Raw genomic sequence first — 21,789 nt, 5'->3', positions numbered from 1 at the left:
CATCGATCAATTCAATTGCAGCTAGCAGAATCCATTGGCATTGAGATTGCCCAGGTGGAGGACTTCATTCTTGGAGATGATAAGGTTAGTAAAATAAAATAAATAAACAAGATTGTTCTTGTCATTTTCTGCAGACGAGCCACCAATCTGAAGGGACATGTTGCCTTCGAATTGGGTGCTTTGAAAGCGTTTGTTAATGTTATATGGTTGGCATTATGTTTTAATTCAAATATAATAATAATGATCCACACAAATATTCCTGACTTTGTGAACAAACACAGTCCACCATTTTGTGCAACAGGACTAGAAGTAAACCCTGACTCTAATAATTACCTTTTGTGGAGTGATTTTCAGCATGTTCGGTGAAGGCACTTCATTGAGCTTAATGGATTTACCTCATACTGTCATACATGTTGGCCTCTTTGCATTTAAGCTGCATCGTCCAATTCTTTTCTTGACCCCCCCCCCCATAAACAAACAAAAAACCAAGTTACCCACAGTTGATGAAGGTTGAGTTGTTTGAAGAGCTCCCGATTTCTCATACTTTGCCATTCACTTAAATATCTACAATGCATTAGTTTGTGATTGTGATTGATGTTCTTATTCGATGTCTATTTCCTCATTTAGTTTGACTTGATTGAGGATTTCTTTGCAAACAATGGTTCTCGTAAGCTGATGTTCTACTATCAGGAAGCACCAACCAGAGATACGCTGTTCTCTAGAACAGGTAAGTACATGAGATCAATGATAATCATCTAGAATCCGTATAGCATTGGTTTGGTTGACTAGGATGGATTTGGTAATTTATCCACAAACGACTCGCTCTTAAAGACACTGGACACCATTGGTAATTGTCAAAGACTAGTCTTCACAGTTGGTGTGTATCAACAAATGCATAACATAACAAACCTGTGAAAATTTGAGCTGAACCGGTTGTTGAGGTTGCGAGATACTAATGAAAGAAAAAAATACCTTTGTCGCACCATGGTCACACGAAGTTGTGTGCTTTCAGATGCTTGATTTCGAGACCTCAACTTCTAAATCTGAGGTCTCGAAATCAAATTCGTGGAAAATTACTTCTTTCCTCAAAAACTACGTCACTTTAGAGGGAGCCGTTTCTCATAAGGTTTTATACTTTCAACAGCTCCCCATTACTTGTTACCAATTAAGGTTTTATGCTAATAATTTTTTTGGGTAATTACTAATAGTGTCCACTGCCTTTAAATCTTGATATATATAGAGAACCACAGCTCGATTTCATAGAATACTAAGATTCATTTAAGATGCGTTGTTAATATCGCCACTGTGATTTGTACTGTGACACTTTGCTTAGCAATTTAGTTTGGTACGCAGCTTCTAATAGCAAGTTGTCACTACTTTCTCAATATACAGCTCTGTGGTTGAATCTCTTCTCTAAACTCTGCGCCTGTCTGCTGCCACCTATGAGTATCGTCTGAAAGTACATAGCTTAACATTTCTCCTCATTTCTTGTTGCGGTACCCGCTGCTAAAACATAGGTGGTCTAGTTGGTAAGACACTGCTGTAGAACTGCAAAGGTCTTGGGTTTGAATCCCATCCAAGTAATATGGCTGTGATTTGTTTCCACAGAACTCAGGAAAGTACTGAGTATGAAGTGCTAACATACATCGATGTAAAACCAAAATTAACATGTCTTCTCTCCTAACCGATAGATACCTCAAGCGTGACCACCCACCCGCCTCTTCAGAAACGCCTCTTCCTGACCACAGGCGCCTCAGAGGGTCTGAACGGCATGTGCTACTTCTTCGTCCGCCCCATGTCCAAGCCGATCACCAACCAGAACATTGCCCAGGAGATCAACTACGGCATGATGGATGCTTCAAATGGGAAGATACTGGACGGGCTGCAGACGCTGTTGAAGAAGGTCATGGTGCCAGCGCTCAAGGGCCAAGAGGTACGTACAGATAATAATAAAAATAAAATAATAATAATAACAACCAGTGTTTATTTAGCGCTTTTCACACCCGAAGGGCGTCTCAATGCGCTCCCAACATTATTACTGGTCACTTGTATTTAATTCATTCCTTAAAGCAATTGGACCCTTTCGGTAAACAGTATTGTCCAAGGTCCACACTTCGTGTATCATAAGTTCTATATCAAATAACCAACCTGTGAAAATTTAGGCTCAATCGGCCATCGGAGTCGGGAGAAAATAACGAGAAAACCCACCCTTGTATCCGCCCGTTTCGCCGTGTCATGACATGTGTTTAAAATAAATCCGTAATTCTCGTTATCGAGAATTGATAGTGTTTTACTGTTTTCTCAAAAAATAAAGCATTTCATGGAATAATATTTCAAGAGAAGTCTTTCACCACTACCTTCTGTAAACCCTGTACGTTATTTGTAAATCTGTGAACTTTTATTTTTTTTTCTGTACCAAAAGGGTCCAATGGCTTTAAACCATCTCAGCTCCCTTGGGATTATACAGATTCTCTCATCTGTGGCCCTTTTCATATCTACAGCTCCAGCTTCAGCTCAAGCTAGCTTGGTTCGCGGTTGTTTTGACAATTGCGCGTGCTTTGCGTACTTGCTAAGTGCTTGAGACGAGAGGACGGAGTCTGAAGCCGAATCTAAAGCCGATTCCATGGTTTCGGAAAAGGCCTATGTTGTCAGATCCTTGCTCAAACCATTCTCCCTACCCTTTCCTAGATTCCATTCCCAATGAACCTGCAGGCTTGTGTGCTTCGTTTTTGAAAGGGCAAGGGCACCAAGGTATTTTCCTCTTAAGGAGGAAATTGTAAACTTCTACTGTATCATTTCAGAGGCAGTTGCCTCAATGCCCCTTGTCATTGCCTTTGCCCTTTGATATGCCCTTTGAAACAAAGTGTCAACCCAAGATTCTATTCCAGATTTTGGCTAGTCCACATAGCTGTCTTAACAGGTTTTACCCTCTATAAAAAATTAATTGTTGAATTTGGTTTTGACTTTTCTTGCATGCAGAGCTGGGGAGAAATCAAAGACAACGGTCAAGTGTCGGACTTCCTAGATCAGCTTGACCGCTTCATCAATAGTCTGTCCATCGCTAAGGGCAACATGGAGGGTAAAGTCCAGCTGTGCGAGCATGACCATCTAGAGTCCATGTTGGATTCACTCAAGACTGCCAGCGACTTCCAGCAAGCTGGTAAGGAGAAGTGTTGTGACTTAGCGGTTAAAGGGATGCTGCAGTGAATTCAAATAAAACAGTTAATTTTGCTGTCATTTATTTCTGATATATGTATTGAACATCAATAAAATGTGTTTTGTTTATTCCCGACATATCTGACTTGCGTAATTAGCGAATAAGTCATGCCCCCCCCCCCTTTTGTGGATTGTTACCGCCCCCCTACCATCGACGTCACGTCGGGAATTCAAACATATCGTCGGCAAAAGGAGTCTGGTCCCTAACTTCATGCGCCTAGGTACCAGGCCACACAGTGCACACGTCTCTATATGCACACAGCCATGGGGGGCCCTCCAGCTCGGGTTACCGACATGACGTCATGTTTATGTAAATGAAGGCTCCCTTTTAGGGGCAGGGTGGGTTCCCCTAATCTCTTGAAAAATACTTGCGCATTTAAAAAAAAATATAACAAAATATTTCAGGTTTAAAAAGTCATGTTTAATCGTTTAAATGAATAAAAAAAAACTGCAGCCACCCTTTAAAGCCATTATACACTTTCGGTAAACAGTTTTGTCCAAGTCCTACACTTCGTGTATCACAACTAATATATAAAATAACAAACCTGTGAAAATTTAGGCTCAATCGGTCATCGGAGTCGGGAGAAAATAACGGGAAAACCCACTTTTGTTTCCGCGCGTTTCGCCGTGACATGACATGTGTTTAAAATAAATCCGCGATTCTCGCTAACGAGAATTGATATTGTTTTAATGTTTTCTCAAAAAGTAAAGCATTTCATGGAACATATTTCAAGAGAAGTCTTTCACCATTACCTTCTGTAAACCCTGTAAATTATTTGTAAATCTGTGAACTTTTTTTTTTTTTACTGTACCGAAAGTGTATAGTGGCTTTAAGATCACAGAAGTCAAATTCTGGTGTTTGTGATCAGCAGAGTGTGGGCTCGAGTCCCAGTCGTGACACTTTTGTCCTTAAGCAAGACACTTAACCCTTGCTTTGTCCTTATGATGGGACGTTAAGCCGTTGGTCCTGTGTGTTTTGCAGTGACGCACATAAAAGAACCCATTTCATATATCGAAACGAAAAGGGCTTCCCCGTGGTGTTCCTGGCTGGATTGGCAGCGTATTGCGCCAGAGCACCGTGTATATTATTACATGGTGCTATGTAGAAGGAGTAGATCTCATATTTCAAACTGAGTCCCACGTACCTTGCAGGAAGTACTTTATGTTAAAGCGCCTTTAGCGTCACTGAGTGATGGATATGCACGCTATATTAGAAGCCACTATTATTATTGTGTAGTCTTGGTTCAAGGCTCTCCTCTAATTAATATCTTCCTTTGATCTATTGCCACAAGAGGGCGCGCACTCACCAGAGACCGTATTAAGGGATTTTGCTCATGTTATAGCAGTTCTCGAGTGGTGGTAATTTGTGGTTGATAGCGCCCAAAGAGTTGTTTGATATCTCTTATTATTCTTACCCCACAGCTGCCGCTCCGGACACAGTAGAGAAACTGGAAGAGTTGATCCTCCAGTGGGCCAAGCAGATCGAGCAGGTCCTTGCCAAGAGTGAGCAGATGCGCAAGGAGGCGGACGACATCGGTCCGTCGGCTGAGCTGGACCACTGGAAGAAACGCATGGCCAAGTTCAACAGTCTCCTGGAGCAGATTAAGAGCCCAAGATGCAAGGCTGTGGTTGGGGTCCTACATGCTGCTAAGTCCAAGGTCTTGAAGCAGTGGAAAGAACTGGTGAGTTCAGCTTTGCATTGAATATTCTTCAGTATCCTCTGTCCTATAGGCTAGACTGTTTTAAGTGGAATATCAATTCCTACCTTCAGCTCCCCTGAGTTATTTTCGTCTTCAATATTTTACTTCTTGTTGCCCATTACAAAGAGCGGCTTTTAACCTTGTTTGGGGCATACTTTCACAAAAATGAAAAAAAAATGGTCTGACTTGTTAGACCAGTATTGCATGTGACACAGCGTGCATTGTTTTGTCTTCATTTTCTTATTTGAGAAAATAGAATTAGATGTGTTGCAAACTGCCTACCAACAAGTAGGATCTTGGAATAAAATTGAAATATTGTTAATGGCCTGACATATTGACCCTAGCAGACTCTCAGAGGCTCTGCTAGGGTCTAAACGTAAGTACAATTTATTAATCCTGCTTGCAGGCGGAAATTTAACTCTGACCTTAAGTATGTAAACTGCGTCAACCATGGTATTTGTGATAGTGTAAAAACAGTTTTGTTTCGTAATCAGTTTCTTGAATGTGATGACCTTGATACTCTCGGTCGGCTACTCAGATCGTTCTGACAATCCCTTTGTTTCATACTTTGTCAGGATGGTCTAGGGGTCGTCAGGGTTATCCTGTTTATTTATTTGCGTGTTTATGTCCCTTTTTTGTATTTTTGATGTAATTTTTATAAATCTTTTTATCTTCTCCATTTTTGGAGGTTTTGAGGATGAAATAAATAAATAAATGTTTTCCTTTTGGTCTTAATGGAACTATTAGCAGAAGACTAAAACAAGATTGATCAATAAATTATTAAGCAGTGAAGAAAAATCCTTGAAATATATGAATTTTGATTGATATTAACTGTGTTCATCCTCAGGATATCCGCATCACTGATGCAGCAAATGAGGCCAAGGACAATGTCAAGTATCTCTACACTCTGGATAAATTCTTTGGGCCGCTAGTCAAATGTGATCCCGTAAGTATATCAGGTTTTGGTTTTATTTTGTTGTGATTTTGAATTTTGCCCCAAAACTCCTGCTTTCTGGTACGGTTGCCTGCTTATTGGTTGACTTTGCCATCTGCACGGCACATCATTTGTAAAAAATAAAATTACAACAAAATTATTAAAATTTCCCCAGTCAGTTTTCTTTTGTGGTTTATTACTCGATTTTATGAAATCAAAAGTTGCAACGTCTTTACATGGCTGCTGCTTCCCAGGTTGGTCATAAATTTGGATGTGATCTTTGGCTATACAGCAGCCAACTGTTATCTGGCTTCTGACTGGCACCCCTGATCATAGATAATGACAAAATAAAGAGATCGCCAACATGGGTATAGAAGGCCGAGTTGGTAGGGCACTGACCCACTAAACCTGATGTCCTTGGTTCTTATCCTGCTCAAATCTTTCTTTGTTCCACCCCCTCGTTCTTGGGATGGGACATAGTCCCACATACCTTGTAGTGTAATAAAGCCCCCCTTGAGCATGACGGATATGCACGCTGTATAAGAAGCCACTACTATTGATTATTATTAAATTAATTTGGGGGTTGAACAAAGAATTGTCTGGAGTGGGATCGAACCAACCAACCTCCGAATTTGTTATTAAAGGCAGTGGACACTATTGGTAATTACTCAAAATAAATATCATCATAAAACCTTTCTTGATTACCAGTAACGGGGAGAGGTTGATAGTATAAAACATTGTGAGAAACAGCTCCCTCTGAAGTGACGTAGTTTTCGAGAAAGAAGTAACTTTCCACGAATTTGATTTCGAGACCTCAAGTTTACAATTTGAGGTCTCGAAATCAAGCATCAGAAAACACACAACTTTGTGTAACAAGGTGTTTTTTTCTTTCATTAATATCTCGCAACTTCGACGACCGATTGAGCTTAAATTTTCACAGGTTTGTTATTTTATGCATATGTTGAGATACACCAACTGTGAAGACTAGTCTTTGACAATTACCAATAGTGTCCACTGGCTTTAAATTAAACTAATTTTCTCTACAGTGTGTCATGGTAGAACACGTTCCCAGTCTGATGAATGCTATCCGGATGATCCACAGCATCTCCCGTTACTACAACACATCAGAGAGGATGACCTCACTCTTCGTCAAGGTCACCAACCAGATGATCACAACCTGCAAGGCCTATATCAATAGAGACGCCTCCAAGATCTGGGAACTTGAAAGGTAAGGTCTTGTCCCCCTATTGGCGAGCTGTGTACAAACTTCTTCTGATAGCGCCCTCTTTTGACTCCTCCGCCAGCCAATGTTAATTTCCCATATGGGGCAGAATCTCTGGTAGTCAGATTTCCCTGAGACACTGGTCTGGTAGGATATTCTGTGGTCCCCCCCTCCCCCATTTGGCGAGCTGTGTACAAACTTCTTCTGATAGCGCCCTCTTTTGACTCCTCCTGCTCCAGCCAATGTTAATTTCCCATATGTTATTTATTTTTTTCTCACGTTTTAAGGCAGACCATTAAATGTTATAAACACTTTCTAATACTCTACCTATGAGAAATTTCCAGAGCCCGTATTAAGCACTGTAAACTCACTAGTTTCTTAAATTTGTGCGGCACTCGCTGCTAATAGGATTTGAACTGCCTCTAGCTAGCTCTTAGTCTACTGGTAAGAAATCTGAATAAAATAATATTTCTAGGGAGCACAATAGTATTTACAAGGTAAAATTGATAGCTGAAGCAACTTGAACAGTTGGCCTTTACAAATATTTGAAAGACATATTATTTATAATTTGCCTAAAAACCCTTTTCCAAACATGTTCAAGGACTTGGCTATGGTGTATAAGTAAAATATGGGTGCGTTCGATTAGCTTCCTTGAGTCTACCCCGCGGTGCTCGCTCGGGTGAACCCCTGACAAGAGCTAATCGAACAATCACTCACCCTCTCGTGGTGACGTTATGCACCTAGGGCCAGCCCAAAGTGACCCACTCCACAAGCAGGGCACTGGGGGCTAACCGGGGTGAGCCCAGTCAAAGCTATATGACTGTACCGGGGGCAGACCGGGGTTGACCCGTGGAAGCTAATCGAACGTACCCATAGTAAACATAGTTTCTTAATTTCAATTTAATCATAAATGTCTAACATTAGGCCTATGCTGCAATATTAATTGGGGCAATCGATCTGTTGCAAAACGGGAATCTTTCTGAGATGATTTTCTTAGCTGTTTGACGAAATGACGTATTGAAAAGACAGTAGATGATGACATTGAACATACTGTTGCTGATTAACAACCAAAATGTAATGAATTCAAGCCAATGTGGAGGGGGCACACTCAACGACCCCATAACTCTTAAAACCAAAATTGGTGTGTAGCATCCAGCAAATGTCAACGTTACAACAAGGAATGTCTTGAGAGCTTTGTTGTCATGATTATTGATTGCCTCATTGTTGCCATTTTGATTCAGTCGCTGTTCATGTTGGCGACTGATTTTAATCAAGCGATAGTAAATATATGACATCAATAAGGTTGGAAATATATTTCCAAGGATTATAGTAAGAAAGTTATAAAACACTGAAGTTTTCATATTAAAGCAACTATCCCAAGTGTCGGTATCTGTTGGTAAAAATTTTAAAAAAATCATGGCGGCGTTGAAAACTAAATGAAATATGGATACCATACAAACGAGTATTACAACACGACGTGCTGTACACCACAAAGGAAACTTGTATGGACGGGTGATAGCAATGAACCGTTCTATGTTGAGACAAACCATTAAAGTTAGTGACATTACGAAGAACATAATCATACTCGAAGCTAATAGTTTGCAGGGAAAATCACCAAAGGGCCACCTGTCTAGGGCCGAAGGTGCAACGCTGAACAGAGCGACGAAGCCAACCATCAGGTCATACACAGCCAGTGATGTCATCAGAACCTTGGTGCTGTCAGCTACGCTGGTTACCCGGCGTGTCACGGCAATTGAAAGAATATTCCCAGATATAATCAGCAGTGCAATGATGGCGATGAAACAAGTACGGAGTGCGATGAGGGCTGGGGACAGACCCACAGCGTCTGTGGATGTAGTGTTCATATTCACAGTAAACATCGTCAAGGTTTGTGCTTCAAATCCAATCTTCAAGATTTCAGTATTAGTTGTAGAACCTTTTCCGACTGTTTCCTTGACTTCAGTTCCAGGTTCTTCGCTGTGAGATTTTTACATGTTTATTCCAGAGCTTTCAATCCATGATTTTCCTGCAGTGTCCACAAAGTTGTCAAAGTGAAACAGCAGTTTCTGTCGCTTGCTGTTCCTGTCTTAAGTTTGAAGACACAAGTTGATGATACTGGATTCTCTCCTGTAGAAATGGAGCTCAGTGTGATAGGTTGTAGTTCCACACCGCGAATCTACAGACTGGTGGACTGCTCCCAAAATCAGCAATAAACTTCATCAACGACAACCCTATAAAAAAAGGATGTTTTATGCCACAGGCACTGTCACTTAGAAGGGATTCATGATGGATTACATGTACTCATGGAATTGTGGTGAGCATTTTATGTTGCTTGTGTTCCTGTGTAGTCTTATTCTCAAGACAAAAGTTGATGAATCTAGATTGTCTTCTGTAGAAATTGAGCTCAGTGTGATAGATTGGAGTTCCAAGCCACGAATGTACAGACTGGTGGATGGCCCAAACAAATCGGCATAAAACTTCACCAAACGACAACCCTATAAAAAATGGATGTTTATACAGGCATTGTCACTGAGAAGGATATTTGTTGATGGACTAATCATTTTTCCATTAGGCTTGTATTTACCTGTCCGCTATGAATATTAGCTCAGTATTGTCAGTAATAGAGAGCCTCGGCTCTCCCGCTAACAATAAGAGCCAGTTTTGATACTAAGTACCAGAGTCAACATCCTGGCTGGTAACAGTAATTAATGCTTAGCGTCACTCATTATTAAGACTAAATAAGGGATTTGATTACAGAACGAAGCAATATGCTTGCCTAGTGATTGCATGTAAGCCTTGCTTTAAGGACTCGAATGTAAAGACCGGGACTCGAACCCTCACTCTGCTGATCACAAACACCAGAGATTGAGTCCAGTGTGCTTGACCGCTTGGCTAAGTTCTGAATTAGGTTCTACTTATACATAAATAAATAAGATTTTAAGTAACGGATTAGGGTTGTTTGTCCTGAAGTAGATGCTAGTTCTGGATCAAAGCCTTGTTTTAAGTAGATATTGATATATAGTTGGTTTGCGGTAACACCATGTGTGTATCTACTTGCCAGGTAGAGTTTGTTCTTAGAGAACTGTCTTGCTTAATTCTACTACCGCGGAGTAGATTGTTCGGGAGACTTCTCAGTTCTGAAAAGAACCGTCCTGCTTATTAACTATTACCTGGGCGGATGGTATAGAAATAGGCTGGGACTACTACTTTAGCTTATAGGATCGTAATTAACTGTACTACCTCAGAGTCAGTTCTTGGGTTGGTCTCAATAATTCGACTAGCTTGCTCTAGTCATCGTCAGATGACTAGTTCTGATATTAGTTCTGAATTAGATCACTACCGGTGCCACTGACCTGTTGCAACAGGGAAATCTCTCCGAGAGAATTGTTTTTGCCATTTGACGGAATGGTGAATTAAAGAGACAGTAAATCCACACGTTGCACATACTGTTACATGTACCTGGCCAAATTGTTAGAAACCGCAGCCAATTTGGGCTCTGTATAGCTAACAAAGATTCTACGGTCCTTGAAAGTATAAGTGGAGTGTAACAACAAGCAAATGTCAAAGTAACGACAAGGAATGTCTTGAGAGCTTTGTTGTCGTTCACCTCATTGTTACCATTTTGATTCAGTCGACGCTCGTGTTGTCGACTGATTTTAATCAAATGATAATAAACAAATATCATAAAGAGTAGTGGCAATACAAATGTCAACAAAAGGGTGATAGTTTTGAAATAGATCTGTTTGTCACTGTAATAACAAACAAGTGAACCACTAAAATATTCTACCGATGATTTAAAGGAAACAATGAACAAAGGTCCAGTGGCAAAACAGAATAATGATGCCACAGTAACAAGCAGTATCGTACGACTGCGTGTACACAATATTGGAAATTTATATGGCCGGGTGACTGCTATGTAGCGTTCAATATTCAGAAAAGTAATTGAAAGTATTGACATAAAGTAACTTGTACTGGTAAACACTGCAGAAATAGAGCAGCACACATCACCAAAAGGCCATCTATCCAGAGCAGATACTACAACAGTGAGTAGAGCTATGCAACCAACCAGGAGGTCGGATACAGCCAGTGACGTCATCAGAACCTTGGTGCTGTCAGCTAAGTTGGTGACTCGGCGTGTCACGGCAATTGAAAGAATATTCCCAGATATAATCAGCAGTGCAATAATGGCGATGAAACAAGTACGGAGTGCGATGAGGACTGGGGACAGACCCACAGCGTCTGTGAATGTAGAGTTCATATTCACAGTAGACATCGTCAGGGTTTGTTCTTCAAATCCAATCTTCAAGATTTCAGTTTAAGTTCTAGAACCTTTTCCGACTGTTTCCTTGACTTCAGTTCCAGGCCCTTTCGCTGTGAGATCTACTGTACTTGTTTATTCAAGAGCTTTCAGTTCATGCTGGTTTTGCAGAGTTCCCACAAACTTGTCAAAGTTTATTTAATAGAGCAGGAATGTCGCTTGTGTTCCTGTATAGTCTTATGAAGACGCACATTGACGATTCTAGACTCTCTTCTGTAGAAATTGAGCTAAGTCCGATAGATTGGAGTTCCACGCTGCGAATCTGCAGACTGGTGGACTGCCCTAACAAATAAACTGCATCATTATTATCAAGCCTCTTATTATGACAATCTATAGACCAATGATTTGCAGCCACTGTCACTTACATTTGGTTGGTTTTAGATATTTATTCCAATATTGGTATCAACAACCAAAAGCATCAAATGCAATACAGGCTACAGCATCAATTGAAAGACAATTATAACATCGCTAAAGATACTCCCAACAAAGTTACTACCAACATGCAGGGAAAATTTGAAGCAATACGTTGTTAATCATCTCTTCATTAGGCTTGTATTTACCTGTTCGCTATGAATATAAGTTCAGCATTGTCAGTTCTTCCGCTAATAGCAAGAGCCAGTTTTAATACTGTGTATCAAAGTCAATTTCAAGACTGGTAACAGTAATTGGCAGGTAGCCTATTAAGGGGTCTTAACAGGTTATAATACTTCGATAAATATTAATTTGAGGGAACAAAAAGATCTTCTTATACATGTTATTTTTTCATCAGGGTTAAAGAAAATAATCTGTACCCTTACACCGACGCATATTAAAGCCATTGGACACTTTCTGAACAGACCAAAAATTAAAAGTTCACAGATTTACAAATAACTTACAGGGTTTACAGAAGGTAATTGTGAAAGACTTCCCTTGAAATATTATTTCATGAAATGCTTTAATTTTTGAGAAAACATTAAAACAATTATCAGTTCTCGATATCGAGAATAACGGATTTATTTTAAACACATGTCATGACACAGCGAAACGTGCAGAAACAAGGTTGGGTTTTCCCGTTATTTTCTCCCGACTCCGATGACCGATTGAGCCTTAACTTCCACAGGTTTGTTATTTTATATATAAGTTGTGATACACGAAGTGTGGGCCTTTGGACAATACTGTTTACAGATGTTGTGCAATTGCCTTTTAAAGCACTCTAAAATCAGTAGTTTCTTAAATTGTTGCGGTACCCGCTGCTAATATATACATGTGGGATTTTAAAACTGCCTCAAGTCACTGGGCTAGCTCTATGGTCCACTTGTAAGACATATGAATAAACAAATATTTCTAGAGAACATAATACCATTTTGAATAGAACACGAGGTAAACTTGAAAGCTAAAGCAACTTGATCATTTGGCCTTTAAAAACATTTGAAAGACATTAAATTTATAATTCGCCTAAAAACTCTCAAAACCCTTCAATCCAAACATCTCAAGGACTTGGCTATGGTGATTATAAGTAAACCATATAAACATAGTTTCTTAATTTCAATTTATACATACATTTCCAACATTATTCTGCAATACTAATTGGAGCAACCGATCTGTTGCAGCAGGGGAATCTCTCCAAGAGGATTTTCTTAGCTGTTTGACGAAATGACGTATTGAAAAGACAGTAGATGATGACATTGAACATACTATTGCTGATTAACAACCAAATTGTAAGGAATTCAAGCCAATGTGGAAGGGGCACACTCAATGACCTCACAACTCTTAAAATCAAAGCTGGCGTGTAACATCCGGAGAATGTCAACGTAACAACAAAGAATGTCTTGAGAGCTTTGTTTTCATGAATATTGTTTGCCTCATTGTTGCCATTTTGATTCAGTCGCTGTTCATGTTGGCGACTGATTTTAATCAATCGATAGTAAATATATGACATCAATATTGTTGGAAATATATCTGCAAGGATTATACTAAGAAAGTTATTTAACACTGAGGTGTTCATATTAAAGCAACTGTCCCAAGTATCAATATCTGTTGGTAATATTTCAAAAATCAGACTGACGCAGAAACCTAAACTAAATATGGATAACATACAAACAAGTATTACCACACTATGTGTTGTACACCACAAAGGAAACTTGTATGGACGGGTGATAGCAATAAACCGTTCTATGTTGAGACAAACTATTAAAGTTATTGACATTATGAAGAACATAGTTATACCCAAAGCTAATAGTTTGCAGGGAAAATCACCAAAGGGCCACCTGTCTAGGGCCGAAGGTGCAACGCTGAACAGAGCGACGAAGCCAACCATCAGGTCATACACAGCCAGTGATGTCATCAGAACCTTGGTGCTGTCAGCTACGCTGGTTACCCGGCGTGTCACGGCAATTGAAAGAATATTCCCAGATATGATCAGCAGTGCAATGATGGCGATGAAACAAGTACGGAGTGCGATGAGGACTGGGGGCAAACCCATAGAGTCTGCCTTGTCTGTGGATGTAGTATTCATTGTTAATTTGTAATATCAAGTAACTCGAAAGGGCGTCATACACAAATATTATCTCTTTAAATCAATCACAAATGATGGAGTTATTGGTTCGCATCAGTTTCACTTTATAAATCCAAGTCTCTCTGTAAAGATTTGGGGAATAGCACAAGACAGGAGAGATTGGGAAAAGCTTGTGTCCGCCTGCTGTGCAGCCGACTGATGATGATGATGACCTTCATGACTGTCCCTGAAAAGACTGGGATTCCTATGAATTGTTCAAAGCTTATTCCACATGGAGGAGTTTGTAAGCCGCTGAACGTAGATTTTCACAAGCTGTAAGGCTAGACAAGATCACAGATGTAGGTTGGTGAAAATAAGTAGGTTAATCTGGTAGATGATCCTCTGTTCAACGGGGAGCAAGTGAAGCTGCTTCAAGATAGGCTTTGATGCTTATGAGACAGTGTTACCAATGGATGGGTCGGAGCCTTTTTATTAGTGTCTTGCTTCGGTTAAACGCAAGAAGCTGAGCAGATTCTGATCCATCTCACACAATGTTGTAATGCATATCAAATTCTCCACTTCATTCTAGAGTTAAAGAGACACATCGTCACCGGTCTTGGCTGTATGAGTCCCACTCAAAACTTCCAGTGTACGTTTGGTGTCTGTCAATAGAGTGTGCGTTACATCAACGATAAATGTTTGGTGTGTTTGATTTCAGGATTGACAAATCTATCCAAGCTACAATGTCTGAGCTAAAGTTGATGCCACGCAAAAGGGTTAAAAGCTGTGAGTTTCATAAAAACTCGCTCAGATCTGAATGAAGGATATTAGTAACTGCACTGTCATTTACATTTAGTGAGAGTAAGCAATGAATTAGGGTTTATTCAACTTCATCTTTGTAGCCTTCCGTTTCTTTATTAACGATGTTTGTACAGCCGCTGTCACTTGTAATTAGGAGATCTACGCAATATATATTTCCATCATGCAGTGAGTAAGTCAAAATGAATGACGCATTTCTCTTATGGCGCTTCATCACTCGCGATGGTGGCTAAGTTGTTTACCAAGCATTGGTCTGGAAAAAAAATAATAATATCAAAGTCTTATGCAGTTGATTATTTTTGGATGCATTTCTGATGAACAAACTGAGGCAGTTTTTGATTTATAAGGCATTTTGCTATGCTTATAGAAGGGATTCACTGTTGCTCCGACTGGTTGCTCTTCTTTCAAATTCAACTTGGAGCACGTTCGAGTGCACTCTGTGGTTTAAGGTTAACCATTTTGACTCGAACCCAGACTGGTCGACCATTGGTTGACTACTTTGTTCGACCATTTGGAACCGCCGGCCTGTTCCATGCTAACATGTCCAAAGCGCAGAGGGGAACCGGTGACACTATAGCAAGAGGAAAAGGCAATGGTGTTGACTACCGTGGTACCGAGAGTTGACTAGGCTTCCAAACGAGTCGTTCGAGTGTGAACGTCACTTTGCAATGTTGCTGGTCAGTAGTCGACAAAATGTGCGTATTTGATTTTGCTCTACATCAGCCTGAAGCCAAAAGTTAATATCAGGGTGTGTCACTATAAATTAAAACTGTACTTCAACATCATCCTGTACAATAATCCATTACAATTCAATTAGCAGATATTGTCTGCTTAAACAGGAACTTCCACTTAACTTGAGGGATGTGATGGAGCTATTATCTTGCCATTAGAGGCATATTAGCTATTCACAAATTATCTTGGAAAGGACAAGTTTTTTTTTTTTTTTACTGCGTGGGATGATATGGGAAACCGTCCTTGCGAAGGACAACTAATGGCATAAATGGATTTTTGTATCCTTGGAAAAAAAAACATAAACTTTATCTAAAAGTAGAACCCACACTTAGCGCAAGAGAACATATTTAAAAGTGTTAAATGTTTATCGGTGCAACTGATTTGTTGCAAGTGACTCCTCGGAAAAGGATTTTCTTAGCCACTTGGCTGAAGGCCTTGTTAAAGAAACAGTAGATGTAAACATTTAAAATGCTATTACAAAAGGTTAGCCACATCAGTATGCCTTGAAGCCATTCGGGGCTAGGTACTGACATCAAAGGTTCCACAAGTTCCAGAATAAAGATCGGAGCCATACATCCTGCCAGGGTCAGAGTGACAGCGAGGAAAGTTTTCAGAGCTTTGTGGTCCGATGGATTGTTGGCTGCTTGGCCATTTTGCTGGATACGTCGTTCGTGATCACGACTGATTTTAATCAAACGAACGTATACAATCGTCATGATTAGCACTGGGATGAGGACTACTAAAAGGAGGAACAATGTAATGATAGCAGGGTAATCGCTGCTGTAAAAGCACAGTGCAGGGATGGCGAAATATTGTGAAGTTATTCCCATCTCTGTGAGTATGAGGTGAGAGCAGACGGTAAAAATCAGTGCTAGGGTCGAAGACACAAGTACAAGTATGATGTTATGTCTTCTAGAGCACCAGACTGGAAACTTATAGGGACGAGTGATAGCAATGTAACGTTCAATGTTCAAAAAGATAATAGAAAGTATTGACATGATGAAAAAAAGTACCGCAGATGCAACAGTTACTTTGCAGATAAAATCACCAAAAGGCCAACTGTCTAGAGCAGAAGCAACAAGACCCAACACAGACACTAGTCCAATCAGAAGGTCGTACACAGCCAGTGATGTCATCAGAACCTTGGTGCTGTCAGCTAAATTTGTTACGCGGCGTGTCACGGCAATTGAAAGAATATTCCCAGATATAATCAGCAGTACAATGATGGCGATGAAACAAGTACGGAGTGCGATGAGGGCTGGGGACAGACCCGACGACCCTGAGATTGTAGTGTTCATTGTCGGCCTTGATCCAATGCAACTGTCCGATGCGATGCTGAAATCAAAGTCAAGTCACCACCAGGTGTGAGAGATGGTTCAGATGTATGCATTCACTACATGCAACTCTACAAATGTACGAGAGACCTGCATCAGTAACTTTCTTACTGCTTACTGTCTTCAGTCTCCCGATGTTGACAAGAGCACGCTCTAGTCTAAACAGTGAGAGTTATTAAGAGCTCGTTGCGCGATTGTGAAGTTAATAACAAAAAGTCCCCTCAATCCACTGTGCGATAGAATAGTTATGGCCGATTTACTACCTCCGCCCAAGTATACGTAGTAGTCAATACGCAGGACAATTCATTTCAGAACTAAGTAGTCTCCGGAATTCTGAAAACTATTCGACAGCAGTAGAAGAAACAAGTAGGTAAGCTCTCAAAGACGGTGTTAACCACAAATTAATTTGATGCATTGATACCGCAGCTCACAATATCGCAAATCCTAATCAGTTGATTAATTTGCTCATATTATCGCAGTTCCTCAACGGCACCTCAAAATCTCCTTCGAACTATGGATATCAAATACTATAATAATCGTGTTGATTTACGTGATATCCTTTGGGTGAATGCAGTACTGAGTTATTTCAATGTCTGCTCATCAAAGCAACCGATACCCTTAAAGTCTACGGCTTGACCGTGTGTCTCTGTTCAAATGTACTTAATAGCTTTTTGCTGTTTAAGTAGATCCAGCCTTAGTGCCCGATCGTTTTTGTTAATCAAACAAGTAATCCATATTTAAAACATCTCCCCATCCAACCCTCTTCTGTATAATGATGCTGTGAGCTTTTAGCTCTCCGCTATGATCAGCGTGTCTTGTCAAGGTTGATGTCTAGCAATTTGCCGAGGCCTCAATTTCAATTAAAAATGACAGCAATTCAGTTATTCACTGCCTGATTTTGTTTTCTATTAAAAGCTTTGTCATAATGCAGTATTGCAAGTCCATACTGCTCGAGTTAACAGAGTCTGTTAGGTGCAATTACTGGATCAATCAAAGCAGATTCAATGCACGATGCTTTTGGGGGTTTTTTTTGGCGCAGTTTTATTTCATTTGGAAGCATTTTTTTCTGAGATTTACTTCATCTTTGGGTCTTATTTGCTGTTGTTGTACAGCACAATATATGCTTAGCAGAAGCAGGACCCAATTTCATTCCATGCTCACTGTAGAAAAAAATTGGCGGAAGTTTGCAGGGAAATCCCGCTCAAATTAGTTCACAGGTAAGCAAGGTTTCTTTGCTTGTGGGTGTTTGTACTTGATGTAGATAACGACCATGAAACAAGTACGGAGGGCAAAATTTACTACTATACGGTAAAACGTTTTTTGAACTGCAAAAATTATGCCGAACAACAAACTGAATTCAGTTATTGACTTAAGTTTCAACACTTTCTGGTTCAATTGATGTTTTGCAAACACAAATTTTTCTTGAGATGATTTTCTTGGCCGTTTGACGGAACGACTCGTTAAATAAACAGTAGATGTAGATGTTAAACAAACTGTTGCACACAGCCAACCATATTGTCAAAAACTGAAGGTATTCGGGGCTAGCGAGACCTGTGAACGATTCCACTGCTCTCAAGAGAAGAAATGGTGTATAGCAAACACTTAACGCCATAGTGATCACAAGGAACGTCTTCAGGGCCTTGTTTTCACGAAGGTGGTTTTGCCCGTTGTGATTATTTCTGAGTTCATGTTGACGACTTATTTTGATAAGACGAGAGTATATGAAGGTCATGATAAGAGTTGGGATTAAGTCGCCAACAAGAAGGCGAAGAACTGCTCCAACTCTGCTGGTGTTTGCGTCGAAACAGAAAGCCGATGTTGAATAGTAAATTGCAGATTCTTGGAATATAACTTTTAAGGTGATGATTACGACCAATGAGGTTATGGTTGCTGTGAGTTCAAGAACGATGAATCGAGGTTTCGTACACCACGTTTGAAACTTGTACGGCCGACTGACTGCGATGTAACGTTCTATATTGATGAGGATAACTGACAGCTTGGACATGAAGAGGCCAAGGTACGCTCCTACTGTCAACAGTTCACATCCCACCTTGCCAAACGGCCACCTATCCAGAGCAGATGCTACAACGCAGAACAGTACCAAAAATCCCAGCAGAAGATCGAATACAGCCAGTGACGTCATCAGAACCTTGGTGCTGTCAGCTAAGTTGGTTACACGGCGTGTCACGACAATTGAAAGAATATTCCCAGATATAATCAGCAGTGCAATGATGGCAATGAAACAAGTACGGAGTGCGATGAGGACTGGAGACAGACCCACAGTGTCCGAGGACAAAGTGGATGTAGTGTTCATTGTAGATTGATAATGTCAACAAAAGCGTTACGGTAACGGCTGCTAAAACATAGGATTCAAACTGCCTCTAGCTTCAGGGCAATCTTGGTGGTCTACAGTATAGTTAGACATTGCTATAGAATAGGCCTTTGCTTTCAGTCCGTCACGTAGATTGCAAGTCTCTTGAATTAGCGTTGATAATGCACAGACAGAACTTGGGCACTCGTGATGACGTGATGGGTTGGCGGTATTCCTGTTGTTCTTGTTAACACAGATTTGATTCCACAAGATTTTAAGCTAAAGAGTCGAGGCATGCTAGGATTTACAACCAGTTAATACGCTGGATACTTAATTGCTTAACCTTCCAAACCTGGCTTTCCCAGTGTTCTGCATGGTCACAACAAGCTGAACGGATGTTCACTAAAGCCGAGCCTTGGTTTTGTTTGGTCAAGCTCTTTGTTGTAAACAGTAGACCTCCTTTTTTTTATTAGACCTCCTGTTTTTATTAGTCTTGACTTTATTAAATAACAGTCTTAATTGCAATTTGATTGGCCCAGTTCTAAGGGAATTATTTGGTGGACCTATACTTGATATAAGTTTTTGTTATTGTTTTTGTTGATATAAACTGGTATGAACACTGAAGTATGTTGAACACTGAGTATACAATTATTAATATGTGTTTGACCCTAGTTTAATTTACAAAAAAGAAAGAGTTACAACAGCAGAAAGCGACAAAACAAATATAAATTAGCAAAAAGACAATTACATTTTAATTGAACAAGGATTTTTTTTGTTTTTTTTGTAGAGTTTATAGATCCTGTTTGTTTTTAAGATTTGTACTTTTATTTTTGCTCTTATTCATTTATTTTAGATCTGACTTGCTGAAGAGACTGAATGACTGTATTTATCTGAATGATGAGTACCAGAAATGTTTCCATAAGACAAAGGAGAGATTGAAGGAAACTCCAGAGGAGAGGCAGTTTGAGTTCAGGTACGGCTGGAAGTCTTTTTTTGTGTAATTTTTGGTTGTGAGAGATCACTTAACATCAGAAGGTCAATCAATTAACAGAATACGTTTTATAAATATTGCAGAAAACACTAAATTCCAAATAAATAATACAAACTGTAATAATCTAGTCAAACTGATATTTATGTACACTTTTAAAAAGTGATCGTTAAACAAATTGCAACATCTAGGTCCAGACGCCAACTTTAAGGTGAGGGATACACTTAACTGATTTGGGCTATCGACCCAAATCATCTGTCGCCAGGCATGCCAGGGGCCATTGCCACCTACTCCTATGGCTGAAACAATGTACCCTCTTCACAGTCCATAAGGATGTGTGTGTGTGTGTGTGAAGGCATGGGTATCATTTTTCTAGGAGCCACCTACTCCTAGGCTGAAACAGGGTCACACACCTCATTTTTTTTTTAGTAGAGATCACCTAACATCACATAGGCCAGAAAGACACTTCACGATGAGGGCTAGTTTAACCGATTCGGCCATGGACTCAGATCAACAGCCACCAGGGGCATGTTGCCTCCCACGCCTGGGTCTGAAACAGGATTATCCCCTTCATCATTCACAGTCCAGGAAAAATGTTGACATGGATATATCAGCTTTTAGCTGAAACAATTACGTACAGTATGTCAGTATGTGGTTACAATTGGACACAAAATATTTGCCATAAATATTAATCTGATTGTAAATGACTTGTTTCTGCAGTGAGAACTACATCTTCGGCAAGTTTGACACATTCTGCAAGCGTCTTGAGCGCATCGCTGACATGGTGAACACCATGGAGAGTATGAGCTCACTGGGAGAGGTCAAGATCGAAGGAATTGACTCCATCTTCATCCGATTTCAAGGCATCACTGCCACCTACAAGAAGAAGAGTTACGATGTACTTGACCATCGCAAAGGAGAGGTGAGATTGGTTAATAACATGCCATCAGAGCCATCCAGACAATAGCCATTTCCAAAACAACCCCGAAGACTCATCTTTTTCATAAACAGTTCAGTAACATTCCATAGATATTGGATTGTTTTAATTTTTTCTTGATCTTAGTGCACCACTGGAGGACAATCAAGAGGGAACTTTTTTTGTATTGAAGCAAGCGCCATGAGCATTTTCGTTGGTATCGGGGCTATAGACAATGATAGAAGACGTCATTATTATTATTATCTTCAAGTACGCGCTAATCCTCTAATCAGATTCGCCGAATGGAGTGGTGATAAAAACCTACATTGCACGGCTAATATCACTACCCTGCGTATTGTGTGTTCTATGTCACGCGCCAAGTTTGCTTAAAGATAAATACGTTATCACACCCGCGCTCGTGGAAATACGGCAAATATAGCGCGTCTGCATCCCATATCCAACTCGGCCTTCGGCCTCGTACAGAAATGTAAAATTTGTTTAGCGCAGGTTTCTAGGAAGCTAATCAACAATTATTTTCTTTATTTTGTATTCTCAGTTTGATGTTGACTATATTGAGTTCCGTTCTCTGATGGACAGCCTGCACTCACAGTTGCAGGGTTTCGTGGATTCATGGTTTGACAAACAACTGACCGTAAGTATTTGTTTTTTGTTTGTGTATTAATTTATTGGTTTGTTTATCCTGTGGATACTTTCCAGTGAAACCAATTTTTTTTTAAAGATGCCAAAAAAACCAAAAAGTGTATTAGATATTTCATGTACAAAGATGAATTAATAAACAGTGGTGCAAGGTTGATAACATCAACAC

At 40.0% G+C, this 21,789-nt stretch overlaps 1 protein-coding gene across 3 annotated transcripts in view; it reads left to right on the top strand.

Moving 5' to 3' along the window:
• LOC117296872 (dynein heavy chain 5, axonemal-like) overlaps positions 1 to 21,789 on the top strand; it is a 93,835-nt gene that overhangs the window by 7,166 nt on the left and 64,880 nt on the right. For all 3 annotated transcript variants that reach the window (XM_033779967.1, XM_033779968.1, XM_033779969.1), the window contains 10 exons: positions 22 to 84; positions 628 to 727; positions 1,692 to 1,933; positions 2,980 to 3,160; positions 4,639 to 4,898; positions 5,764 to 5,862; positions 6,897 to 7,078; positions 19,913 to 20,032; positions 20,768 to 20,969; positions 21,520 to 21,615. In XM_033779967.1, coding sequence (XP_033635858.1) covers positions 22 to 84; positions 628 to 727; positions 1,692 to 1,933; positions 2,980 to 3,160; positions 4,639 to 4,898; positions 5,764 to 5,862; positions 6,897 to 7,078; positions 19,913 to 20,032; positions 20,768 to 20,969; positions 21,520 to 21,615 — 1,545 coding nt within the window. The remainder of the gene's footprint in view (positions 1 to 21; positions 85 to 627; positions 728 to 1,691; positions 1,934 to 2,979; positions 3,161 to 4,638; positions 4,899 to 5,763; positions 5,863 to 6,896; positions 7,079 to 19,912; positions 20,033 to 20,767; positions 20,970 to 21,519; positions 21,616 to 21,789) is intronic.

The sequence above is a fragment of the Asterias rubens genome, chromosome 11, assembly GCF_902459465.1.
Source record: "Asterias rubens chromosome 11, eAstRub1.3, whole genome shotgun sequence".
NCBI classification, from domain to species: domain Eukaryota; kingdom Metazoa; phylum Echinodermata; class Asteroidea; order Forcipulatida; family Asteriidae; genus Asterias; species Asterias rubens.
This window is presented reverse-complemented; position numbering and strand designations above follow the sequence as displayed.